The 20,157-nt window shown below is 47.0% G+C and overlaps 2 protein-coding genes and 1 long non-coding RNA gene across 3 annotated transcripts; all 3 read right to left on the bottom strand.

The window, feature by feature from the left end:
- Nucleotides 1-4,935: 4,935 nt before the first annotated feature.
- Nucleotides 4,936-11,298, bottom strand: LOC117862175 (nudix hydrolase 15, mitochondrial). The gene is made up of 4 exons (XM_034745703.2): nt 10,963-11,298; nt 10,060-10,202; nt 5,737-5,856; nt 4,936-5,464 (listed from the first exon to the last, which is right to left on the bottom strand). The coding sequence occupies exons 1-4, from the start codon at nt 11,201-11,203 to the stop codon at nt 5,222-5,224; spliced, it is 747 nt and encodes a 248-aa protein (XP_034601594.1). The 5' UTR covers nt 11,204-11,298; the 3' UTR covers nt 4,936-5,221.
- Nucleotides 11,299-12,661: 1,363 nt separating this feature from the next.
- Nucleotides 12,662-16,865, bottom strand: LOC117859890 (putative pentatricopeptide repeat-containing protein At3g25970). The gene has a single exon (XM_034743086.2). It carries the CDS (start codon nt 16,475-16,477, stop codon nt 14,384-14,386), a length of 2,094 nt encoding a protein of 697 aa, XP_034598977.1. The 5' UTR covers nt 16,478-16,865; the 3' UTR covers nt 12,662-14,383.
- Nucleotides 16,866-18,705: 1,840 nt separating this feature from the next.
- On the bottom strand, nt 18,706-19,864 carry LOC117859901 (uncharacterized). The gene is made up of 2 exons (XR_004641329.2): nt 19,695-19,864; nt 18,706-18,966 (listed from the first exon to the last, which is right to left on the bottom strand). It is a non-coding gene; the product is annotated as an uncharacterized lncRNA (long non-coding RNA).
- Nucleotides 19,865-20,157: the final 293 nt, after the last annotated feature.

Below are 20,157 nucleotides of genomic sequence, written 5' to 3' on the forward strand. Positions count from 1 at the left end.
GGACTAAATCTTTTCTCCCGGTTGGAATTACCAATTGGGAAAAAAGGGAGGGAGCGTTGCTCCCAGATCTTTTCAACTGGGACTAAAACCCTTCCCGTCGATGTCCTTTTAGTCCCTCATTTTTGACCCGGGATTAAAGGCCCTTTAGTCACGGGCCCAATGTTAACCGGGACAAAAGAGGTTGCCCAATGTTAACCGGGACAAAAGAGGTTGGATGGAAGGTCAGTTCTATATTAGTACGTTGATGCTACAGTCACGCTGCGTGTGGGCGCTACCTCTGGCTCTCTCGGCCTGCATCATCCTTCAATGCGCCGGTGGGCATTGGCAGCTACACATGTGGGGCCCATGCTATCCAAGTCAAGTTATGCGGCCCAGACTTCTTCAAATCTTTTCTGGTGGGCAGTGGCTGTTGGCCATCAAGATTCTCTGGCCCCATTCTACTTTGAGGGTCTTGTTTAGTTGGCCAATTTGGGAGATGCAAAATTACTGTGTCAGCACTGTAGCACACTGTAGCGTTTCGTTTGTATTTGTGAATTATTGCTCAAATATTGACTAATTAGGCTTAAAAGATTCGTCTCACAAAGTACAACAAAACTGTGCAATTAGTTTTTAATTTCGTCTATATTTAGTACTCCATGCATGTACCGCAAGTTTGATGTGATGGAGAATCTTCTTTTTGCATAGTGTTAAAGTTGGGAGTTAGGGAGTAACTAAACATGGCTTGAGTTGCACAAGTCAAGCGCAAGCACTCAGCAGCTACGAAGCCTCGAGGTGGGCAAGGATATGATCTACGCATATTACAAGCTCTGCACTTTATTTGGCAGCAAACATGGGAGTGGCGATGCTTCCCTCGATGTTCGGGCTGACCTCCGACTCTGGTCAATGCTGGTCCTCAGATTTAACGTCGATAAGAGTAGAGTCATATTCTTGAGTCCGGTGAAGCACAACCAATATCTACGGCTCAGGATCCTACATCCCCGATGACAGGGCATGTTTGGATGACATGTATCGGATATTTAGATACTAATTAGAAGTATTAAATATAATCTAATTATAAAATTAATTGTACAGGTGGAGTCTAATTCGTGAGACGAATCTATTAAGCCTAATTAGTCCATGATTTGACAATGTGATGCTACAGTAACCATTTGCTAACGATGAATTAATTAGGCTTAATAGATTCATCTCGCGAATTAGTATATGGGTTCTGCAGTTAGTTTTATAATTAGCTCATGTTTAGTCCTTCTAATTAACGTCTGAACATTTGATGTGATATGTCATAAAGTTTAGGACATGTCATCCAAACAGGACCACAGGCCAGTCAGACAGCTGAGGGGAGCACCGACTGTACTATCAGACTGCAACATAGAGGAACCTCGATATCTCTAGCGTGACCATTTCTTGGCCAAGCGCCCTCGTTGGAGATATCACCTATGCTTGCTCCACCAGAAGTGCAGAATTCGGGTTTTTAGACCAAGTACCCATGCGATTAAGTTCTTTTACTTGAGCTATCTGTTTGACCCTTTTGTAGTAGCTCAAAAGCTACACCTTCATTTGGGAGGGGAGATCTCAAAACTTTGTACTCTATTTTTATTATATTCATATAATCGAGTCCTTAAGTATATCTATACGTGCGGTTGTTTCTTCCAACCGTCGTAGTTATTTTGCAAAAAAGTCTCTCAACTTTTTCGTAATCAACCCGCAATCCTGAGAGTTAAACTGCCGTAGTTCATTGATGCAAAAAAGTCTCTCAGCTTTTTTGTAATGACCATTGAGCGCGAGGGTGAGGACAAAGCAGCAGTTGAGCACCTGGTGAAGCAGCACAGCCGGCGCGGGCATGGCCGGTGCTGGCTTGAGGGGTGGTCCTAGCGCAGCTACGCCACCGCACGTAGGGGATGGGGGTGCTGCGGCTTCCGACGAGGGCGGACTGGTGTCTTTCCCGACGGTGGCGCTGGGACACCCTGTAGTGGTGGCGCGTCGCATCGCTGTCACCCTTTGCTGGAATCTGAAGCTAATCCTGGTGGGGAGGCGTCACAGGCATAGCATAGCGGTGGAGGAGCTCCCCCATGACGTGCAATAGATCTCGCATGGCCATAGTGATGTATGCCACCACCCACCAGTGTGGATTTGCTCACATGGCCAGCAATAGTCCTCAACTAGAGGCAGTGCTAGCTGATGTCATCTTCGTTAGCAACACTCACCGCCACCTGCCAGAAGGGGCTGCCGCTTTGACCTAAGCAAGAAGCTCCACTACCCACTGCTGCATCACCAGGAGGGCAATCCACAACTGGGAACCATATGCGTAGGATGATGAGGAAAAATCCACTAGAGCACGTCACTGCTGATCTGCACGGGTACTTTTTAAGTCACAAGAATTAATGATAAGAGAGGTAAATCAATGATAAAAGGGATCTTCTTGCTCCACTTATTTTGTAATATGATTGAGGATCTTATCGTGGGTCACTCGGATATTGTGGTACTTCTTGGGGGCACAATTCATGGTCACTCAGGTACAGTGACTTCTCTTCTACAATTTGTGTTCATGTTAGTAAAATGCCTTCTCTTAGATGCCTAACAATAATTATGGTTTTTTGTTATGAAGGATTTTAGCCCATTGATGGACAATCAAATCTTAAATATGATTTGTCCTTATATTTTAAATTTTTCAGCTGCAAGATAGTAGGTCGACTGCTATTCCTTTACTATCTGAATCTGAAAATTAATTTGTAGGTAGAACATTTGGTCATCATTGACTATATTATGAGGTGAAAATTAATTTGTAAGTAGAACATTTGGTCATCATTGACTATATTATGAGGAGCAAATTGCAGAAGGATACTTGCATTGGTTGATTGCTCATGTTTCTTGGAACAACTAGACCATGATGTTAGGTTGTCGGGATGTATACACTCAGGCATGAATTGTTGAGCATATTATAATCAAGGATTGAGCATTTATTTTAGCCTTGCAGTTTTTTCTTTTTATAGGCTAAAAGTTTTATGGACAAGTTCATAATAACTTGTATATTCATAAAAGCATAAAAGCTAAGATAGGAGTTGGTTTTAATGCATGTTTGAACCAAATGTAGGACACATTGTAATGTATAAAAATTGAGATTCCACTGTTCAAATTGGCCATGTAGAATTCAAAGGAGTTGTCCACTTATTATTATTAGAGATGTATACAAATATTATGAAACATCCTAAACCATATTAGGAAGTGAAGCAAGCGAACTGGAGCTAGCGGATGACAACTTGGGAGCAGCTAAGAAAGTGTAGCAACACACGGGCATTTATGCTAGCCTAATATTAAAGTGCGGTTGTTTCTTCCAACCGTCATGGTTGTTTTGGAAAAAACCCTCGAACTTTACTAAAATCAACCCGCAATCCAACTCCATCATCGATTGTTTCAGCCATCCGTCATTGACTGTTGATGTCACCTCCCACTCCATCTCAATTCCCGCATCAACCGCAGACCGTCCCCGCCCTGCTTACGAGTTCGAATCTCTAACTGTTATCTTGGTCTGCAAGCTCCCCTTCGCCCTATCCGTTAGCCGGCTGCACAACGCTTGTCACCTCCCTTCTCCTACTCCCCACGCCACCTATTTGCGTCTCACCTCCCTACATGAGGACGCGCGACACAGCGGTAGGAGATCGAATTTGGGAGCTGCACTGCATGCTTGTCAATCTGCAGGTGGATTGGGGCTTATCTAATTTCGTTGCTTGATGTGAAATACAACTAAGAGGGATTAGAGAGAAGGAAGATTTGGCTTGCGTGAATTGGTTGCTCGACCCGGATTTGGTGGTGCTCGCGTGTTCCTGCTAGAGGAAGAGGAGCAAAGAGGTGTTGGCTTTACTGCCGCCTAACGAATCGAGCATTGTCGGCGCGAATCAAGCTGCAGGCTACAACAGCCGTGGAATCAAGCACCGCATCCCAACCGCTGCCATGGACCTGTAGCTCGACCACCGCCCCTCAGCAACTCTGCCTCCCTGCCTGATGTGCTCCTCCGGCACTCCGCCATGCGCCATGGGCCAAAACACCGAGGCTCTTGACCTGCACGGCGCGCCCCTTCTAGCCCCCACATGCTGGTCCGCTGCAGCCGCGGTGCTTGCTTGCCAGGAGGAAGAACGTGATGGAGGGGAGGTAAGGTGAGGGGCCAACCTACAGAAGTAATACTGGGAGCTCCAGCTCGTTGGCCTCCACCAGCCTCGGCACCTTGCTTGCCAGTGCTGCTCACAATGGTGCCGGCCATTGAAGTGGCGGCGAGGCATGCACTTACGGACGGTTCACAATCGTAGAAAATGGACGGTGGAAGCCTGGCAGAGATAAGACTTAGCACATTTACATGAAAGCTCCTGTAGTTGTTCTAAAATGTGTTGCTGACTAATCCTAAAATGCAATTTTGAAGAAACATCTTCAAAAAGATCCTAGGTTTCTTAATATTTGAGCAGAGGAATTCGTATTTCATAGCCACAACAAACATATATTATATGTCATCTTTTTCGATCATATCACTTAAAATCTAACGGTAAATGAATGCTCCATCGTTTTTTCTGAGTATATTAATCATGCGATAATATTATTTGCACAAATATATAATTATTTAAGTAGTTATTTTAAATTTAATATTTTTCTTCCGTTGCAACGCACGGGTTTGCTAGTAAAAAAAAACTACCCTGCGGTCTATCCACATGCAGATTCGGAGAGGCACAACCAAATCTAGTTATTTGTCAACTTCCTTATTCCTTTGCACTTCTGTCTCCAATTAAATTGGCCATTCCGAAACAGCCACCTTTCGTGCTAGATTTTGGTCATTAGATATTTGAATTCAACATCATTAAGAACCAGTGTGATAGATACTTCAAACACACCATGTCCAAAAAGGCAGAGTTCAAGATGCCCATTTGCAGAACCAACATAATCAGGAACATAAAGTTGTTCAGAACCTTCTCATCCTTATAGAACAAATGAACAATGCATTAAGCAGAACAATATGATTTATACATACAATTCAATTGCATCAGAGCTGAGTATTTGACCTCGTTAACAACATCAAAATGGACCATTTGGCGTGCATCAACTATTGTGTTAAGTGAAGATTGTGCAAAGAATCTAAATTATGACCCCATATGATTTGGACTCCCCTTGGATTCTGTAACTATTCCTTGTAGTTGAAACCTCCTACGCCCCCAGTAGTCTAGTTCAGGCAGTGTCATAGACACTAGTGTTTGGCAAGCCCTGCTAGCATTGAAGAGCAATCCTTTGTGTACTTTGGCAAGTTGAAATGTGCATTTCCCTCAGGAAAGTCTGGTGGTCGCTCGTATACAACTGAAGCAGCATGGATAAGGATCCGGGCAGTCAGACCCCAGATTAAGTACTTCTGGTTCCCTTTTGTGTAAGTGAAGTAATGAACTGTGAATGCCTGCCCCATCTTTTCCCGCTCCTCGGATGTCCTGTTCTCATCCTGTGCCATTCAACCCAAATGGTTCAGGGGATAAATGTCTCCATGGTACCAATGCAAAGGAAGTGGATTTCTAGGTATTTGCAATTATTGATTCCATAAGTCAACCTATCACAACTTTGCCATTCTAGAAAGTAATTTGATATACATACAACAAAATCCAGCAGGTAGCACATGCTGTTACCATGGGTAATTTTTCTGGTAAATTGCAGAAGGCGGTTCAGGTTCAGCCACCATCGTAAATCTTAGCATTGTTAGAAGATAAAGTTACAAACCTTGAGGAACATCTCCAGGGGTACATCAAATATTTCGTCCACCTCAGCTACATTAAGAACAGGTATAAACGCTTGTATATCTGACAGTATGCCAATAACAGGAACAACCACCAAAAGATGCTGCCAGGGACATGGAGAATACTTTAGTGATGAAGCATATGATTAAATAGTAATGCTAAATACAATCTTATCACTCTAATGAAGGAAAAATGTACATAAACAAAGGGAACTCTTGAGTATTGACCTACTGATAGGGCCATAGGGCATTTTAAAATGCAGGAAATAATTATTCCCTCCCTTTCTACCGGCCTCTTAAGACCACAGTAATGTTAAGGCTATTTCGTACCAAGAGTAAGAAAATGATCATGGCACCACTACTTGAAAGGTAATGACATCGTGCACTTGATTCCCACGCCAAATGGCAGCACAAATTTGGTCTAAATCATATTATAAAGTTAATTTTCCACATCTCAGATTAGCAAAGCACTTGATATGCATGCCATTCAATAAAATTTAGATCCAAGAGACCAAGACTGTTGGCCCAAATGGATCTCTTTCTCATTCCTCTAAGGGCAATAGCCCAGTTTTGGTACATATATAGGCTGCCAACCAAGAGGTAGCTTGGTGGCTAAGCAAAGGGGTAAAATAGGAATAAAAACTAATAGAGCTACTAGACTTAACTAACAATCTCCCCCTAAGTCTAGCAGCTTTTACATAGAAAGGAAAGCATAATTGGTGATAAGGTGCACGTAGGCACGAATCACCCACGGATACTAGTGCTCACAGGCACTAAGAGCACATAGGCACTAACTCTTGGAACTTAACTCTTCCTGAGTGTTGACGTGGTTGCCTTGACGCTCCCTTCCTCAGCGAACTTGAGCGGACTTGCTATCCAGCGTCCATCTGCATACGCCAGGCCGCGTGTCCCTCAGCCTCAGCGAAGGAGCGAGACTTACCGTTGTCGCGTGTCAGGTGAAGCACGGCACCGGTCCCGTCCCGTCCCGACACCCGTCCCAGCACCGGCTGGTCGGCGAGAATGTCCGCCATGGTACGGTACCGCAGTGGCTTGCCATCGTGGTGCGCGTTGACGTGGTCCTCGTTGTGAGAGAGCGGAGCGGCAAAACTCACCGAGCGGTCCAGTGAAGAGCTCGCCGTAGTCGGTGGAAACCCGGGGACTGGGGTAGGCACGCTCGGCGAAGAAGAGTTGCCCACTCCCCCAGCTCCCTCGAAGTGAGTGTAGTAGTTGTACGTCGATGTCGAGCCACTATCCACCATCTTGCCCTGCACCATCTCCTTGGTGCCGAGCTGTGCCACTTCCGCGTAGAGGATGTAGATGTTGTTCTTCCCCCTATCCACCTTGTCAAGGAGGTGGCGGCGTCGATCCCAGATGCAGAGCACTCCGCTGTCGATCTCCATGCGCGACTCGTTCTCATCCAGCTGCCCGAGGCTAATGATTGAGTTCCTCAATGCGGGAATGTAGTAGACACCGGTGAGGAGCCGGTGCTCGCCAGTCTTGGCGACGAGGATGACGGAGCCGACGCCCTTGATCTCCACGGCCGAAGAGTCGCCGAACTTGACAGAGCCGCGCACGTCAACATTCAAGTCGGAGAAGTACTCCCGGCACCCGGTCATGTGGTGTGAGGCACCACTATCCAGGAACCAGCCGTCAATCTTGTTGTCGCTGGTACCGTCGCCGAGGGAGATGTGCGGGTGCAGCTTGTTGAGGTGGAGGATAGCCGTCACGGCCGGTGCCGCCGGAAGAAGCTCGATGGTCCTGTGAGCCAGGAACAGAGCCAACTCCTCCTCCACAGCCTGCGCAACGTGGGCCTGGCTGCGCCTCGGCTGGTGGCAGTTCCTGGCCTAGTGGCCAGTCCTACCACAATTGTAGCAGGTGTTGTCTTGGCGGCCTCGCGCTCGTAAGCGGCACCGTCCTGGGCGCCTCCTCACGCCTTGGGCACCTTGTGCTGCTTGCTGCGCTTGCGGTCACCTGTCGAGGAAGAAGACTCCCCCTCCTTCCGCTTCTTCTGGCGGGCAAGCCACCTCTCCTCAGTGAGGTGGAGCTGACCACTGAAGAAGGCTTGTCGCGGTCGTCGAACGCCTTGAGTCGCCCCGTCAGCTCCTCAATCGACAACGTCGAGAGGTCGAGCAGCGTCTCGATGGAGATAGCGAGCTGCGAGTACTTCCTCGTTGATCTCGTCGTCGTCGTACCGCTCCAGCCGCTGCATCATGATGGAGAGGCAAAGGGCGAAGTCGTTGACGTCCTCGCCCGGCTTGAAAGCCAGTCGATCCCACTCCTGCCGAAGCTTCTGCAGAGTGGACTTGCGGGCACGGTCGCTGCCAACTCGGGCTGCAGCGATAGCGTCCCAAGCGGCCTTGGCAGTCCTCTTCCCCGAGAGGTTCGCCGCCATGTCCATCGGGACCGCGGTGAGCAACGCCTCGAGCGCTCGCCGGTCCTCGTGGCTGTCGACATCGCCGTACCGGACTGCATCCTACATCTCCCGCACCTGGAGCTTCACCTTCATCACCGAGGACCACTCCATGTAGTTGGTCTTCGTCAACATCGGCCACTGCGTGCTGCCGACGGACTCCCGGGTGATGGTCTTCACGACCCTCGGGGGTCGGTGCCCGGAGTCGAGGTTGGAGTCACAGTCGGAGTCAAGGCCGGACTCGTGGATGGAGCTCCACCTGCTCCGAGGACACCCGCCGTCCGCGCCTCGACTCAGTCCTGGACCCACCAGTCCAACCCCGCGTCCGCGCCTCGACGCAAGTCCTAGACCCACCGGTCCACCCCCACGTTCCACCGCCGGTCCGCCTCCTCCGACTCGGGACGGTCGCCGTGCGCCTCGGCATCGGCGCCTCTTCCATGGATAGGCGAGCTGCCTCGGCTGCACGTGCCGCCGCGGCCTCCACAGCCGCTACGCGTGATGCTCGAGCTGCAGCCACCTCTCGCACCTCGGCGTCGTGCAACGCCGCCGCGCGGCGCCGGTCCTCTCGCCTCACGACCTCCGCACGCCGCTCCTCCTTCTCCTCGCGCGCCGCAGCCGCACGTTGTGCCCGGCGCCGTCCATTGCTGCCTTCTCCTCGACCGCAATGTGCCGCTCCTCCTCCTCGGCCGCCGTCCTGCGGCGCTGCGCACTGTCGTGTCTGAGCGGTGGGAGGAGGCATGAGAGGAGCCCCTGGTGCTAGCTGAGAGTGCCGGCACCACGTCGGCCATCATAGCCGCGGCGTTTGCGGGGCCCGCACCACCCGCGCCACCTGCAGCCAGTGCTCTCCTGGAGAGCTGGTCGGTGAAGAGGTCGAGGGAGAAGTCGCCGCTGCTCCTGCTGCCGAGCCACCCGCGCGCACCGTTGCTCCTACTGCCGAGCTGCCTGCGTTGGAAGCCGCTGCTCCTGCTTACCGCGTTGTGCCTAGCCTGAGCCGAGCAGCCGCCATCGGACCTCCTCCGCACGCCGCCGCCTACGCCCGTGCGCGCCGCCTGTTGCTGCCTGTGGCCACCGGGTGCCGCCTGCTGCCGTTGGCCGCCCCCCGCCCGTGCCACGCTACGCCCGCACGCGCCTGGAGATCGCCGCCGCCCGAGCCGCTCGACACCCGCATGCACCTGAAGGCCGCCGCCTCCCGAGCCGCTCGATCCGCGCCGCCCGCGCTCGATCCGCCGCGGGAACGCCCGCCGCCGCTGGATCCGTGCGCGGGATAGGTGGGGAAAAGTCCTCGCCAGTTGGATCTGGCCGGAGAAGCTCGCCGCCGCCGCCGCCTGGTGGGCCCACCGCGGGTGCTAGGGTTTCGGGTGAGAGGTGGGTGGAGCACAGGAGAGGAGGGAGGTGGTGGGAAAGATGGGCTTTAGATACCAATTGTTGGCCCAAATGGATCTCTTTCTCATTCCTCTAAGGGCAATACCCCAGTTTTGGTGCATATATAGGTTGCCAACCAAGAGGTACTTGGTGGCTGAGTAAAGGGGTAAAATAGGAATAAAAACTAATAGAGCTACTAGACTTAACTAACAAAGACACTTGAAGGCTAATAATACGAATTTCTGTGGGATGCAGAATGATTGCTACCTGAAGGTAAAAAATGGTTATTTATTGTGATCTGGCAGTAAAGAACTCTTGAAAAAATAGTCTATGACTCTGTACTATCCATTTATCCATGAGACATCAATTAACAATCCTGAGTGAAATTGATTTAGCTGCGCATGTATGTTTGGTTACAGAGTCAAAACAAAAAAAAAGAAAAAATTTCATACTCTTCCACTGATGAAATAAGACAGTGTACCCATTGTGGTATAATTATCCTTAGGGATTCAAGTGAGAACAAAAGGCACTGCACCTTGGACAAGAAGTGTTCAAGAGATGCAACAACAGTGACCAGAGCTGGATCAAGCCCAATCTCCTCTTTTGACTCCCTTAATGCTGTTGCTACGTCATCTGCATCACCCTCCTCTGCCTTCCCTCCTGGCAGTGAAACTTCACCTGGAATCCCATATGGAGGAAACAAAATCATAATCAAATGCATAGAAGTGGTCAACACAAACTTAACCAAGAATTCAAATACTACATTCTTCACGTTTCTGTAGCAAGTTAATCCCAAATGTAGGAGCTGATTTGAGGTCAGCAAGCTTTCTAGAGCAAACAGGAAGATAGGACAAATTCACTCATGTCTTGAGATGAAGCTGTGCACCATTTGTAAACTTGATTGTCCAATTATAGAAGCTATTATATTGTTTTTAGAAGAAGTATCTGAATACGGTAGGAAGCTTTGTTGCCTGAATTTAGGTGGCAGCTAAGCTTAATCTACATCAAGGGACAAATCCAAGTAATTAGTTCCTGAGATGAAAGGCTTGTTCTGACTCATCACTAGAGTTAAGGCAGGAGGACAATGGTAATGCAATGCAGTCTTTTAAACGGTCAGCTAGATTTTCTATTTGAAACACCACTAAAAGAACTCGAAATTCTCACTTGATTAATATATGCTATATTCTCCTAATTCTTTGGCTCATTTTCAGTCGGGAAATTCACAAAGCTGCATGACTGAAACGGCGACTTATCAGAGTACGAAAAAGAAGAGACAAAAGATTGTAGCATCGCGTGGACCATCGAAACATTTCCACCGTACAAAAAGATTCTAACATCGTGCCAAGATTCGGATCAACCGTACCCAATCCGCCAGTCGAGTCCACACGAAGGCAAAGGACGGAACAAGGGCAAGCGAGGAAGCGAGCGAGACGCTCACCGGAATGGGTGGAGAGTGACGACGAGCGCTTGGTGAGGATGACGCGGAGCTCGCCGGCGGCAGCCCGGAAGAGGCAGACGAGCACGGCGGCCCTCCGCGGCCGGAACAGCTGCTCGCCGCCGTCGATCGCGGGGGTCCCCGCCGGTGCGGGGTCGTAAGGGGATGGCCCCGCCTGGTGGAGCCTCAGCCGCCGGATGAGCGCGCCCATTTCCACGCCGGCGCCGGAGCCCTCCCCCGCCATGGCCGAGATCGGGGGGAGTTGGTGGGAGTGGCGGAGGGGGTTTGGTTTGGTTTGGTTTGGTTTGGGCGGTGACCTTTCCGTGTCCGTTTCGTGGCTGATTGGTTGATGCCGACATTTTGCCACGTTTTCCTAATAAAAAGAGGGCTCCTCCGCCGAAATCCCTATTGGGCGCGCGCGCCGCAACCCAACTACAGCGAACGGACACGCGTCGCGCAAAGACTCCACGCACGTGCGACCCTATCCGTTCAAGGCTTCCGCCCCTCCGTCCCCTTCCTTCCGACGGCGACCGCTCAAGGACCAGGATGCCCGGGTGAAGGCGGCTGAGGCGGGAGGTGGATGGAGCGGCCGCGGGCGAGTGGCTGCCGGCCACTGCCGACGAATGTGGGGAGATTAGGGTTTGGAGTTTGGGGTTGTTGGGTTGGGGGATTCCAATCGCTGGCGGCCTTAGAGGATGGTCGGGGGCGGTGGCGGCCCGGCGGTGGTTGCAGGTTGCGGGCGGCGATGGCACCGCCGGTCGGGTGGTGGAGGATCCTCGATGGGCGATGCTGACGGTGGAGGTGAGTCACGACAGCGGTTAGGAAGGGCGGGGTGGGAGGCGGGCGGAGCGGCACGGCACGGCGGTGTGGCGCCGTCGGCCGCGGGTGGTGTGTTCTTGGAAGGAAGAAAGAAGAAGAAAGAACAGAAACTACGGCGCGCACGCTACACTTTGCCCAAGTTTCATGTAGGCCTGTTCACTTCAGCTTATTCAGCCGGCTTATCAGCCACCAAACAGTGTTTTACTCTCACAACAAATCAGCCGTTTCAGCTTTTCAACCGGCTTATAAGCTGAAGCGAACAGGCCCACGATAAAAACATGTCTTCAGCCTAGGCAGAGACCTTATGCTCACTCAAGTCGGAATTGAATTAACAAAGAACAATGGATATCCTCCAAGTACTTCTCTTTGATTCACAGAAACAAGCTTACAAGCACAGTGCGTCAATTTTTTCCTACCTGAAAAATGCCAATCTAGGTTGCGATTCTTTTTCATGCAATAGATTTCCATCAACTTTAGGTGACGCAGCTAAGTTGTTGGCCACCAAGATTGAGATACAATCAACAAAAATCGCATGAACTACGTAACACTAAAACTGCTTGTAACTTGTAAGCCATAAAACTAGTATGCCCGCTATCACAGTCTCTAGCAGTATTCTTTTTTTTTTCTTTTGAAAAAAGTAAAGGTGGCTCACAGGTACACTGAACTAGCTAATGATGGCCAAAGACAAAGCTTAACTGCAACTACAAGACCAAGCGGCTTTAGAATAGCCAACGTCTTCCGACGAACAGCATGATTTGCATCTGGCTCGATCATCTGTCCTACATCTTCCTAAATTGGTCAATCCCTGCCACCGAAGATGCATCTGGTTTATATGCCCTGAACAGAACATAAGGCACACACAATTTGTTCATGAAACGACACAGAGGGAAGATCTTTGCATTTGTCGAAACAAACTCTCCTATAGTCCAGGCATATAGGAGAGGTCAACACAGTTTAAGACATGGCTGGGAGCATTATATTCTGAAGTGTGAGTACCAAGTCGTTGCCTATGTGCAATTCTGTATTCATTATTTCCCTTAGCTTAAGGTCATCACATTTCCTACATGTCAATGGTGTGCTTAAAGTTTGCCAAATGGATGTCTGTAACTAGGTAGCTACTACAGCACATACTTTGTCACAACTAAGTCAAACACAAAGCAGAGGTTGTTTTAGAGAACACTGATCTAGGCACTTCCAATCATAAGTCAAACAGAAAGCAGACTTCTTATAGAGAATCCACGCACTTCTGATCTTGTCCAAAGTTTCACCCACCATCAGATTCATGTATTGGCCTGTGACCATTTTGGTGTTGGCCTCACAATGGAAATGAGTACATAGATTTTCCTGCCCTCACTGTGCCATATACGTACATGGCCATATCATTATCAGACATGCTTTCAGAATCCCCATGTTTGCACCAGAGTTACAGTTTCAATGCAGAGGCACACACAGCAAGGCAGACCATCTCCCATTTGTAACTAACACTGATTGAATAACAGAACTGGACAGTAACACTTGTGAACGCACTCCTTTCACCAAGTGCATATGTGTATCACTCGGTACTGAGATCAACCTTCAACTAAATTAGTCTCCATCATTGCGCCAGAAAGTGCAATGATGCACGTCAATGACAGGTGACCATGTATGAAGACCATTCCTGTTGCCAAGGGATTTCAGTGCTCAATTGCCATATACGCAGCCATGGGGTGGCCAGAATGCTGCTCCAAGGTGGACAGTGGCACCACAAAAACTGTGGCTCCCTTTTTGCCATGTTGTGTTTCATAATCCTACAAACCTGACTTAAGCGAGAATGTTGGGTGCAAACAGCTTAGGGCATCACAAGCTACCTACCATGAGTATGGTTGCTTAGCGCTTGTGTTTCTCTATAACAACTCTTTTCTTTTCTCCATGCTTTCAGCGTCCATTGTACTCAGGCTGGAGTTATGCAAATGTCAGACTTTCACAAACTTCCTCAGTAAAAGAATCTAAGCTTCATGACATTCCAGACGTGGTTGTACACAAGAAAATAATTGGAACTATTGGCCTTTCATAGACCAACTGCATGATCTGTGGAGTCCAGAAAAGCTTCTGTCGTGGCAGACCAATTGAGACATCTGACAAACACATTAAAGAAGCCCATGCCAATCTCTATGTGTACCCTTTGCACGGGACAAGAAGGAAGCAGTATGTGAAAAAGTTTAATTACGAATAAGAGCTCAGAATAAGAAATGAAAATTATTACTATCTGCATCATAAATGTATATAGGCAGCAAATTGCATAGGGCTTCACCATGCATGATAGCAAATAGCCAAGCCACATCACTAGAAGATGTACAACTTGAAAGTTGCCCTGTTAATTAAAGCTCTTACTACTATTTGGATTTTGGATCTCCTAGGTGCAAATTACAAGCACAAAAGTTGAATCAAATAAATATTAACATAAAAAGTATCTATTTTGTGATCCACATTAACTTTAAGAGATTCTATAACTTCCATTAACTTTAAGGCATTCTATAACTTCCAAAGATTTCTACCCAATGCCAATAGAAACAATGTATAACACTAGCTGGATAAGAATGAAACGTACACAACAAAAAGTTGCAGGTCATGTATCACTGGATTTTGTCACAAGAATCTCTTCGTCTTCCAAAGAACAAAGCCTCCGTGCCACCTGAAGCAGCGTTCTTAGCATCTCATAGATTTCATCCATCCTTGGATGTGATCTGTCCTCTGCATTGAATGAATGCAGCTCATTTTTCACCTCAATCCAGCTCCATCCAGGAACTTTGCTTAATCCCCTATTCTTCATCACCTTCTGCAATGTTGCTCTGTCACTCCACATACCAAGACCAGAATACATGCTGGAGAGAAGAACATAGGTGGAGTGCTGTCGAGGTTCTGCTACAAGTAAATGGCTTGCCACGTCGCTTGCTAGTTCCATATTCCCATGGATTTTGCAAGCACCTAAAAGGGTCATCCAAACCATGGCATCTGGTTGGAATGGCATTGACTCAATAAGCTCTTTTGCCTTGTCAAGCTGCCCAGCCCTCCCATAGAGGTCAACACCACATGCATAGTGCTCCATTCGCAGAGGAATTCCATACCTAGTTTCCATAGTATTGAGAATTTCTGACCCTTCATCTACAAGACCGGCATGACTGTAGGTGGTAATTAGGCCAACAAAGGTAACATGATCCAGAGGAACCTTCAGTCCCAGCATTTCATTGAACAAGTTGGTCACTGCCTGTGCCTGGCCATGTTGTGCATAACCAAACATCATAGAGTTCCAGGGCACCGAGCTACTCTTATCTGCCTCTTCAAAGGACTTTCTTGCATCACCAAGCATTCCACTCTTAGAATACATGAAGATCAGTGAGCTTGAAACAAAGTCATTGGAAGCAAAACCAGATTGGATGACTAAACAGTGTATTTGTCTACCTAGCTGAAGCACAGCAAGGTCTGAGCAGGACCGCAGAGCAGCAGAGAATGCAAACTCATCTGTCTTAATATTTTCTGACCGCATGCATCTGAAGAATCTCAAAGCGTCAGCATTCAAACCATGCTGTGAATATCCAGTTAACATAGAGTTCCAGGAGACTGTGTCCTTCAGCACCAAAGAATTAAAGCACTTGTATGCATCTTCCATCATACAGTTCTCAGTGAATCTAGTGTACATGGCAATCAGAGCATTGCAAACATGTGTGACTCCTTCCAACCCAATCTTGATCACCAAACTATGAATTCCCCTCCCTCGGTGATCGTCACGCCCGTGCTCTGAACACACACTTATGATACTTGTGAAGCTATACATGTCAGGATGGACTCCACTCTCTTGCATCATCCTGACAAAGAATTCCATTGCCTCGTCATCCATCCCATGGTAAGCATAGGCTCCAAGCATAGAATTCCATGATATCAAATCCCTACTCTCAATTCCATCAAAGATCCTTCTAGAGTCAGCAAGGGCCCCACACTGCGAGTACGCAGTGATTGCTGCATTCAACACAGCCAAACCCAAGGTTTCTCCATACTTTACAATCTTCCCGTGCAGTTCTTGCATCAAGAAACAGCAGTTTGGACCCTCAACTGCAGCGAGCAACGCGGCAAATGTCGCTTCATCTGGGGCCAACCCCTCCCTTTCCATCTCAAGAAACAGCGCCATCGCCTGTGCCAGATTCCCAGACTCCGAGTACCCAGCAATGAGCGCGTTCCAAGAGATGGTATTCCGCTCGGGCATTCCACCGAACACGCGGCGAGCATCGCTCAACCGGCCGCATTTCGCGTAGACATCGAGCAACGCGCTAGCGGGGATGACGTCGTCGGCAAGGCCGGACTTGACGGCGAATGACTGCAGCTGGGCGCCGAGCGCGGGGCGGCGCGCCGCGGCGGCGGAGCGGAGCGCGGAGCCGAGGGCGAAGGTGCTGGCGGCGAGGCCCCGCGCGTGCATGTCCCGGAGGAGGCGCCATGCTTCCGGGTGCGCGCCGGCGGCGACGTGCGCAGCGAGGAGGGAGTTCCAGGAGACCGCGTCGGGGAGGGGAATCTCGTCGAAAACCCGGCGCGCGGAGGCGAGGCCGGAGCCGGAGGCGGAGTACGCCGTGAGGAGCTGGTTCCAGGGCGTGGGGGAGGAGATGCCGGACTTGAGGAGGGCGGCGTGGGACTTTGCCGCGGCAAGGGTGAGGTGGTGACGGTGGCGGCGCATGCGCAGCGTTAGCGGAGGTGACGGCGCGGCGACTGCGCGGGCATTTGCGAAGGCGGAGGCGCGGAGCCATGGGGTTGGCCACAACTGGTGGTCTCGGTCCCACCTGTCATTGAGGCAAAAATAGCGAACCGGTTTGATCCCCAAATTGAACCCATGACTTTGCCAAAGCTATCAGAAGTGTACAGTTATTTTCATAGGTGCGAGAGCTTAAATTAGTACAAATTTGTTTTGGATTGTGTTTATTTTGTGTTACAGTGCTGTAAAAGTGTCCTTTTAAAAAAAATTTAGACACATCGATACTTTTGAGAAATGACCATGTTAGACACTCATACTAGTTGTGATTCAAAGCCGTCTTATCTATTTGATTTTCTGGATCCTGCACGTACATTAAAATTGGAGAAATAAAATCAATTGATCATTAGATTATATTAGCTTCACACACTTCTTCACACATTTTTTATTAGTGTGAGCGTTGCTTTAATTAGATGAGACTTACTAGGTGCTAAAAGAACAACAAAATTTAAAGGCTAAAAGAACACTTATTTTAGGACGAAGGAAATACGTGGTTTCGCGATTCAGCCGGTAACAATCCAGAAATTCTAAGCATGTCATGGCATATATTAGTGTGAGTCTTTGCATTATTTGTAGCATCTTTGCATTAGTTGAGCCTAATTGAAATATATTGAATTTAAATTTAAATTAAAACTTGATTTGCTAACAAATGCTTAAAACTTATATTTTCACCATAACACCTATGCTCGGAGATAGCTAGATAAAATAGCACTCTTCGTAACATGAATTTAGATGATGTTTTTTGGATTTTAGAAACCATTTTGAGGGGACAGCTTACCCGAAAACTAAAGTATGGTATTTCGGAAAGTTTTATTTCAAATATTCAAAGCAAAATAGGCCGCACATGGTTTATTATAGTTATATGTAATGTTACAGAATTTTTAGAGCTCCCTGATACGATAGATGGATAGAGTAGTTCATATTTTTTGTTTGACCGACTTGTGTCATTCTTTTGTAATTTTTAGGGATGGCAATGACACCTATAGGTTCACGTGCTAATGGGTTTGGCACCCAGTGGATTGAGTGTGGGTGTAACATTTCACCCATGGGTCTAGATCCGACCTCCTGCCCATAGGTTGGGGTGGGTGTAGAATTTCACCCATAGGCCTGAAATCCATTAAAACCTTAGACATAACTTATATTAAAGTATTAAAATATACTAATCTACTGAACTTTTGATGTTGTATTTGTTGATGTATCATGTATTATAACGTGAAAGTTTAGCTCGATACTCTATTAGACTATATTGAAGTGGAATTGTGTATCTACTATTATAGTAGAGACAACATTAAGGTGATCGAAAGAAAGGGAATGGTAAAGGCTTGCTTTTGTGGCAAACTTCTCATCTAGCTTGATGGGAGTATTTGTGGCGAGTCCAAGATTTTAACTAAGAGAGACTTGGTGATCGGGAATATATTCGTGGTGGAGCTCAAATATTGATTAGGGGTGACATTTACCTACCAACTCTACGAGATAAATCGTCATGCCGAGTTTGCATCCTCTCTTACCCACTTCTTTACATTTTCCCACATTTCATACTGCAACTTGAGTTCTTATTTAGAGTAATTTTTGTTAGGATTGGCTCTTCGTTGCAAAATATTTTTATGGGTGGGTTCTTTCACAATAGATCAACCATAGATATACTCCTAAATAGCATGTTCTAATGAACTTCGATGCAAAGTAGTATAAGCTATAAATTAAAGTTTTAAATTTATCTAATTCACTCATTCTCCATCTTAGGTTATACATACGAGTGCGATTCCTTTTAATAAGCTAAGGAGAAGCGCAAACTCATGTGCTCTCAAGGGAACAAAAGAAGATCAAGAACTGCCTATGATTTTATAATGATGTTTAGATTAACCTTTTCCTACCTTAACTACTGCTGGAGGGTTCTCTTGAGCTCATACTTTGAGCGTGAATTTCCTCCTCACACATAGTTACAGGCCTCTGATGTTTTAAATGTACCATTTGGTTACACGGTCTGAAAAGTACCTTAAAAAGATATTACATATAAGATAGATTTTATATATATGAGTATAGATATAAGCCTCTGAGTATTAGATAATAATATAAAGAGTAGAGTTCACATATATTTGAAAATGAAGATAGATTTTATGTATATGAAGTGATCAAATATTGATACGTCTCCAAAAAAATGATTTAAAAATGATTTATTGATATATACATCAACGCAAGAAGTGATATAGGATTGTACGTAACATATATATTGAATTTGGGGAAAAGAGAACAACCCGTATAACATGAAATTTGAAAAACATCGAATCTATTGACACGTGTATCAATAACACCTGTATAAATTCATATATTCATGGATCAGCCATGTCGACAGGGCGGCCGATGGCAGTTTATTACTGGAGGGTCTCCTGGGCATGGAGTTAAAGAGGGGCTCCAACCGCCTGCACCAAGATCCAAAAGGAAAATATGTCATCTATATATACACTCTTTACAATACTTCAGACTTCGTCTCTTTACAATACTTCAGACTTCGTCTCAATTTATTTACATGATACAAAAATAAAACATAAATTTGTTCCATAAACAAATGTTTTGTTTTCATTTTTGCAACTTGCATATTAGTTCAAGAAAGGAAAGAAAGACCTAGCTTTGACACGAGGTTTGGAACAATGGAGGAAAATTAACATTACTACTGTGAGGCGATAAGGCATGGCCACTATTACACCGAGAGATCATCGGTACTTATGTACCGTTATTTGGGGTAAGTACCTGAGGGCGTTAGCCCTAAAAGAGCCTCACTAGTTTTCTAGTTTCAAACCATGTTACTAAATGTTGATGGGCTAGGCCTACCTTTTAGTGGTCTAAATAGATTTGTGACACCTTAAAAACCTCACCCAAACATAGCATTGGTTGATATTATTCTATACAGAGAGCCGGGAGAGGATGGTCTTACGAATATACAAGCTCAACCACAACTAGAGACATGTCATCGACAGATTTCAAACCTAGGATGACCATCAATCTATTATCTCTGTCTCTGCTCTTGATCAAATGCATGTAAAAACTAGGGGATCAAAATCCATAACCTTGGATCAGCTTGTCGTCCAAGGTTACAATACATACTTCTGTAAAAATCATAGTAAAAACAAATATTTAGTTTAGCACTTACATCCGTAAGTCGAATTCGAGGCTGCTAGGGGAACGAGGTTGCTCATGCTGATAAGAATTAACTGGATCACCAGAAAAAATGTAACACGGAAGGAAGGGCACCCTAACATCATCTTATGAGAACCGAGAAGCTTTAATTCCTTGTGGTTCCAGGAGCTCTCTCTATATAGGTATGACTAAACATCGGCCATTGCATAGGTATGACGTAGCAAGTTCAAATAGGAGCCTCGGACGCGTTTATGAATCCCAGTTCACTATCTTGGATTTGGTAAAATGCTTGACTCAAATAAAAAACTGGAAGGGAAGAAGCTTCCTGGGAAGGTGCCAAGTGCCATGAAGAACCAGTTTGCGACTTTTGAACCTGATTCCTTGAAACTGACATGGCAAAAATATGGCTTATTGGCAGCGCAGTTTGACCACTCCACTTAGAATCAAATTTTCCCCAGAGATGCCATTGTACTTAC

This window comes from Setaria viridis, chromosome 6 (assembly GCF_005286985.2).
Source record: "Setaria viridis chromosome 6, Setaria_viridis_v4.0, whole genome shotgun sequence".
In the NCBI taxonomy this organism is placed as follows: Eukaryota; Viridiplantae; Streptophyta; class Magnoliopsida; order Poales; family Poaceae; genus Setaria; species Setaria viridis.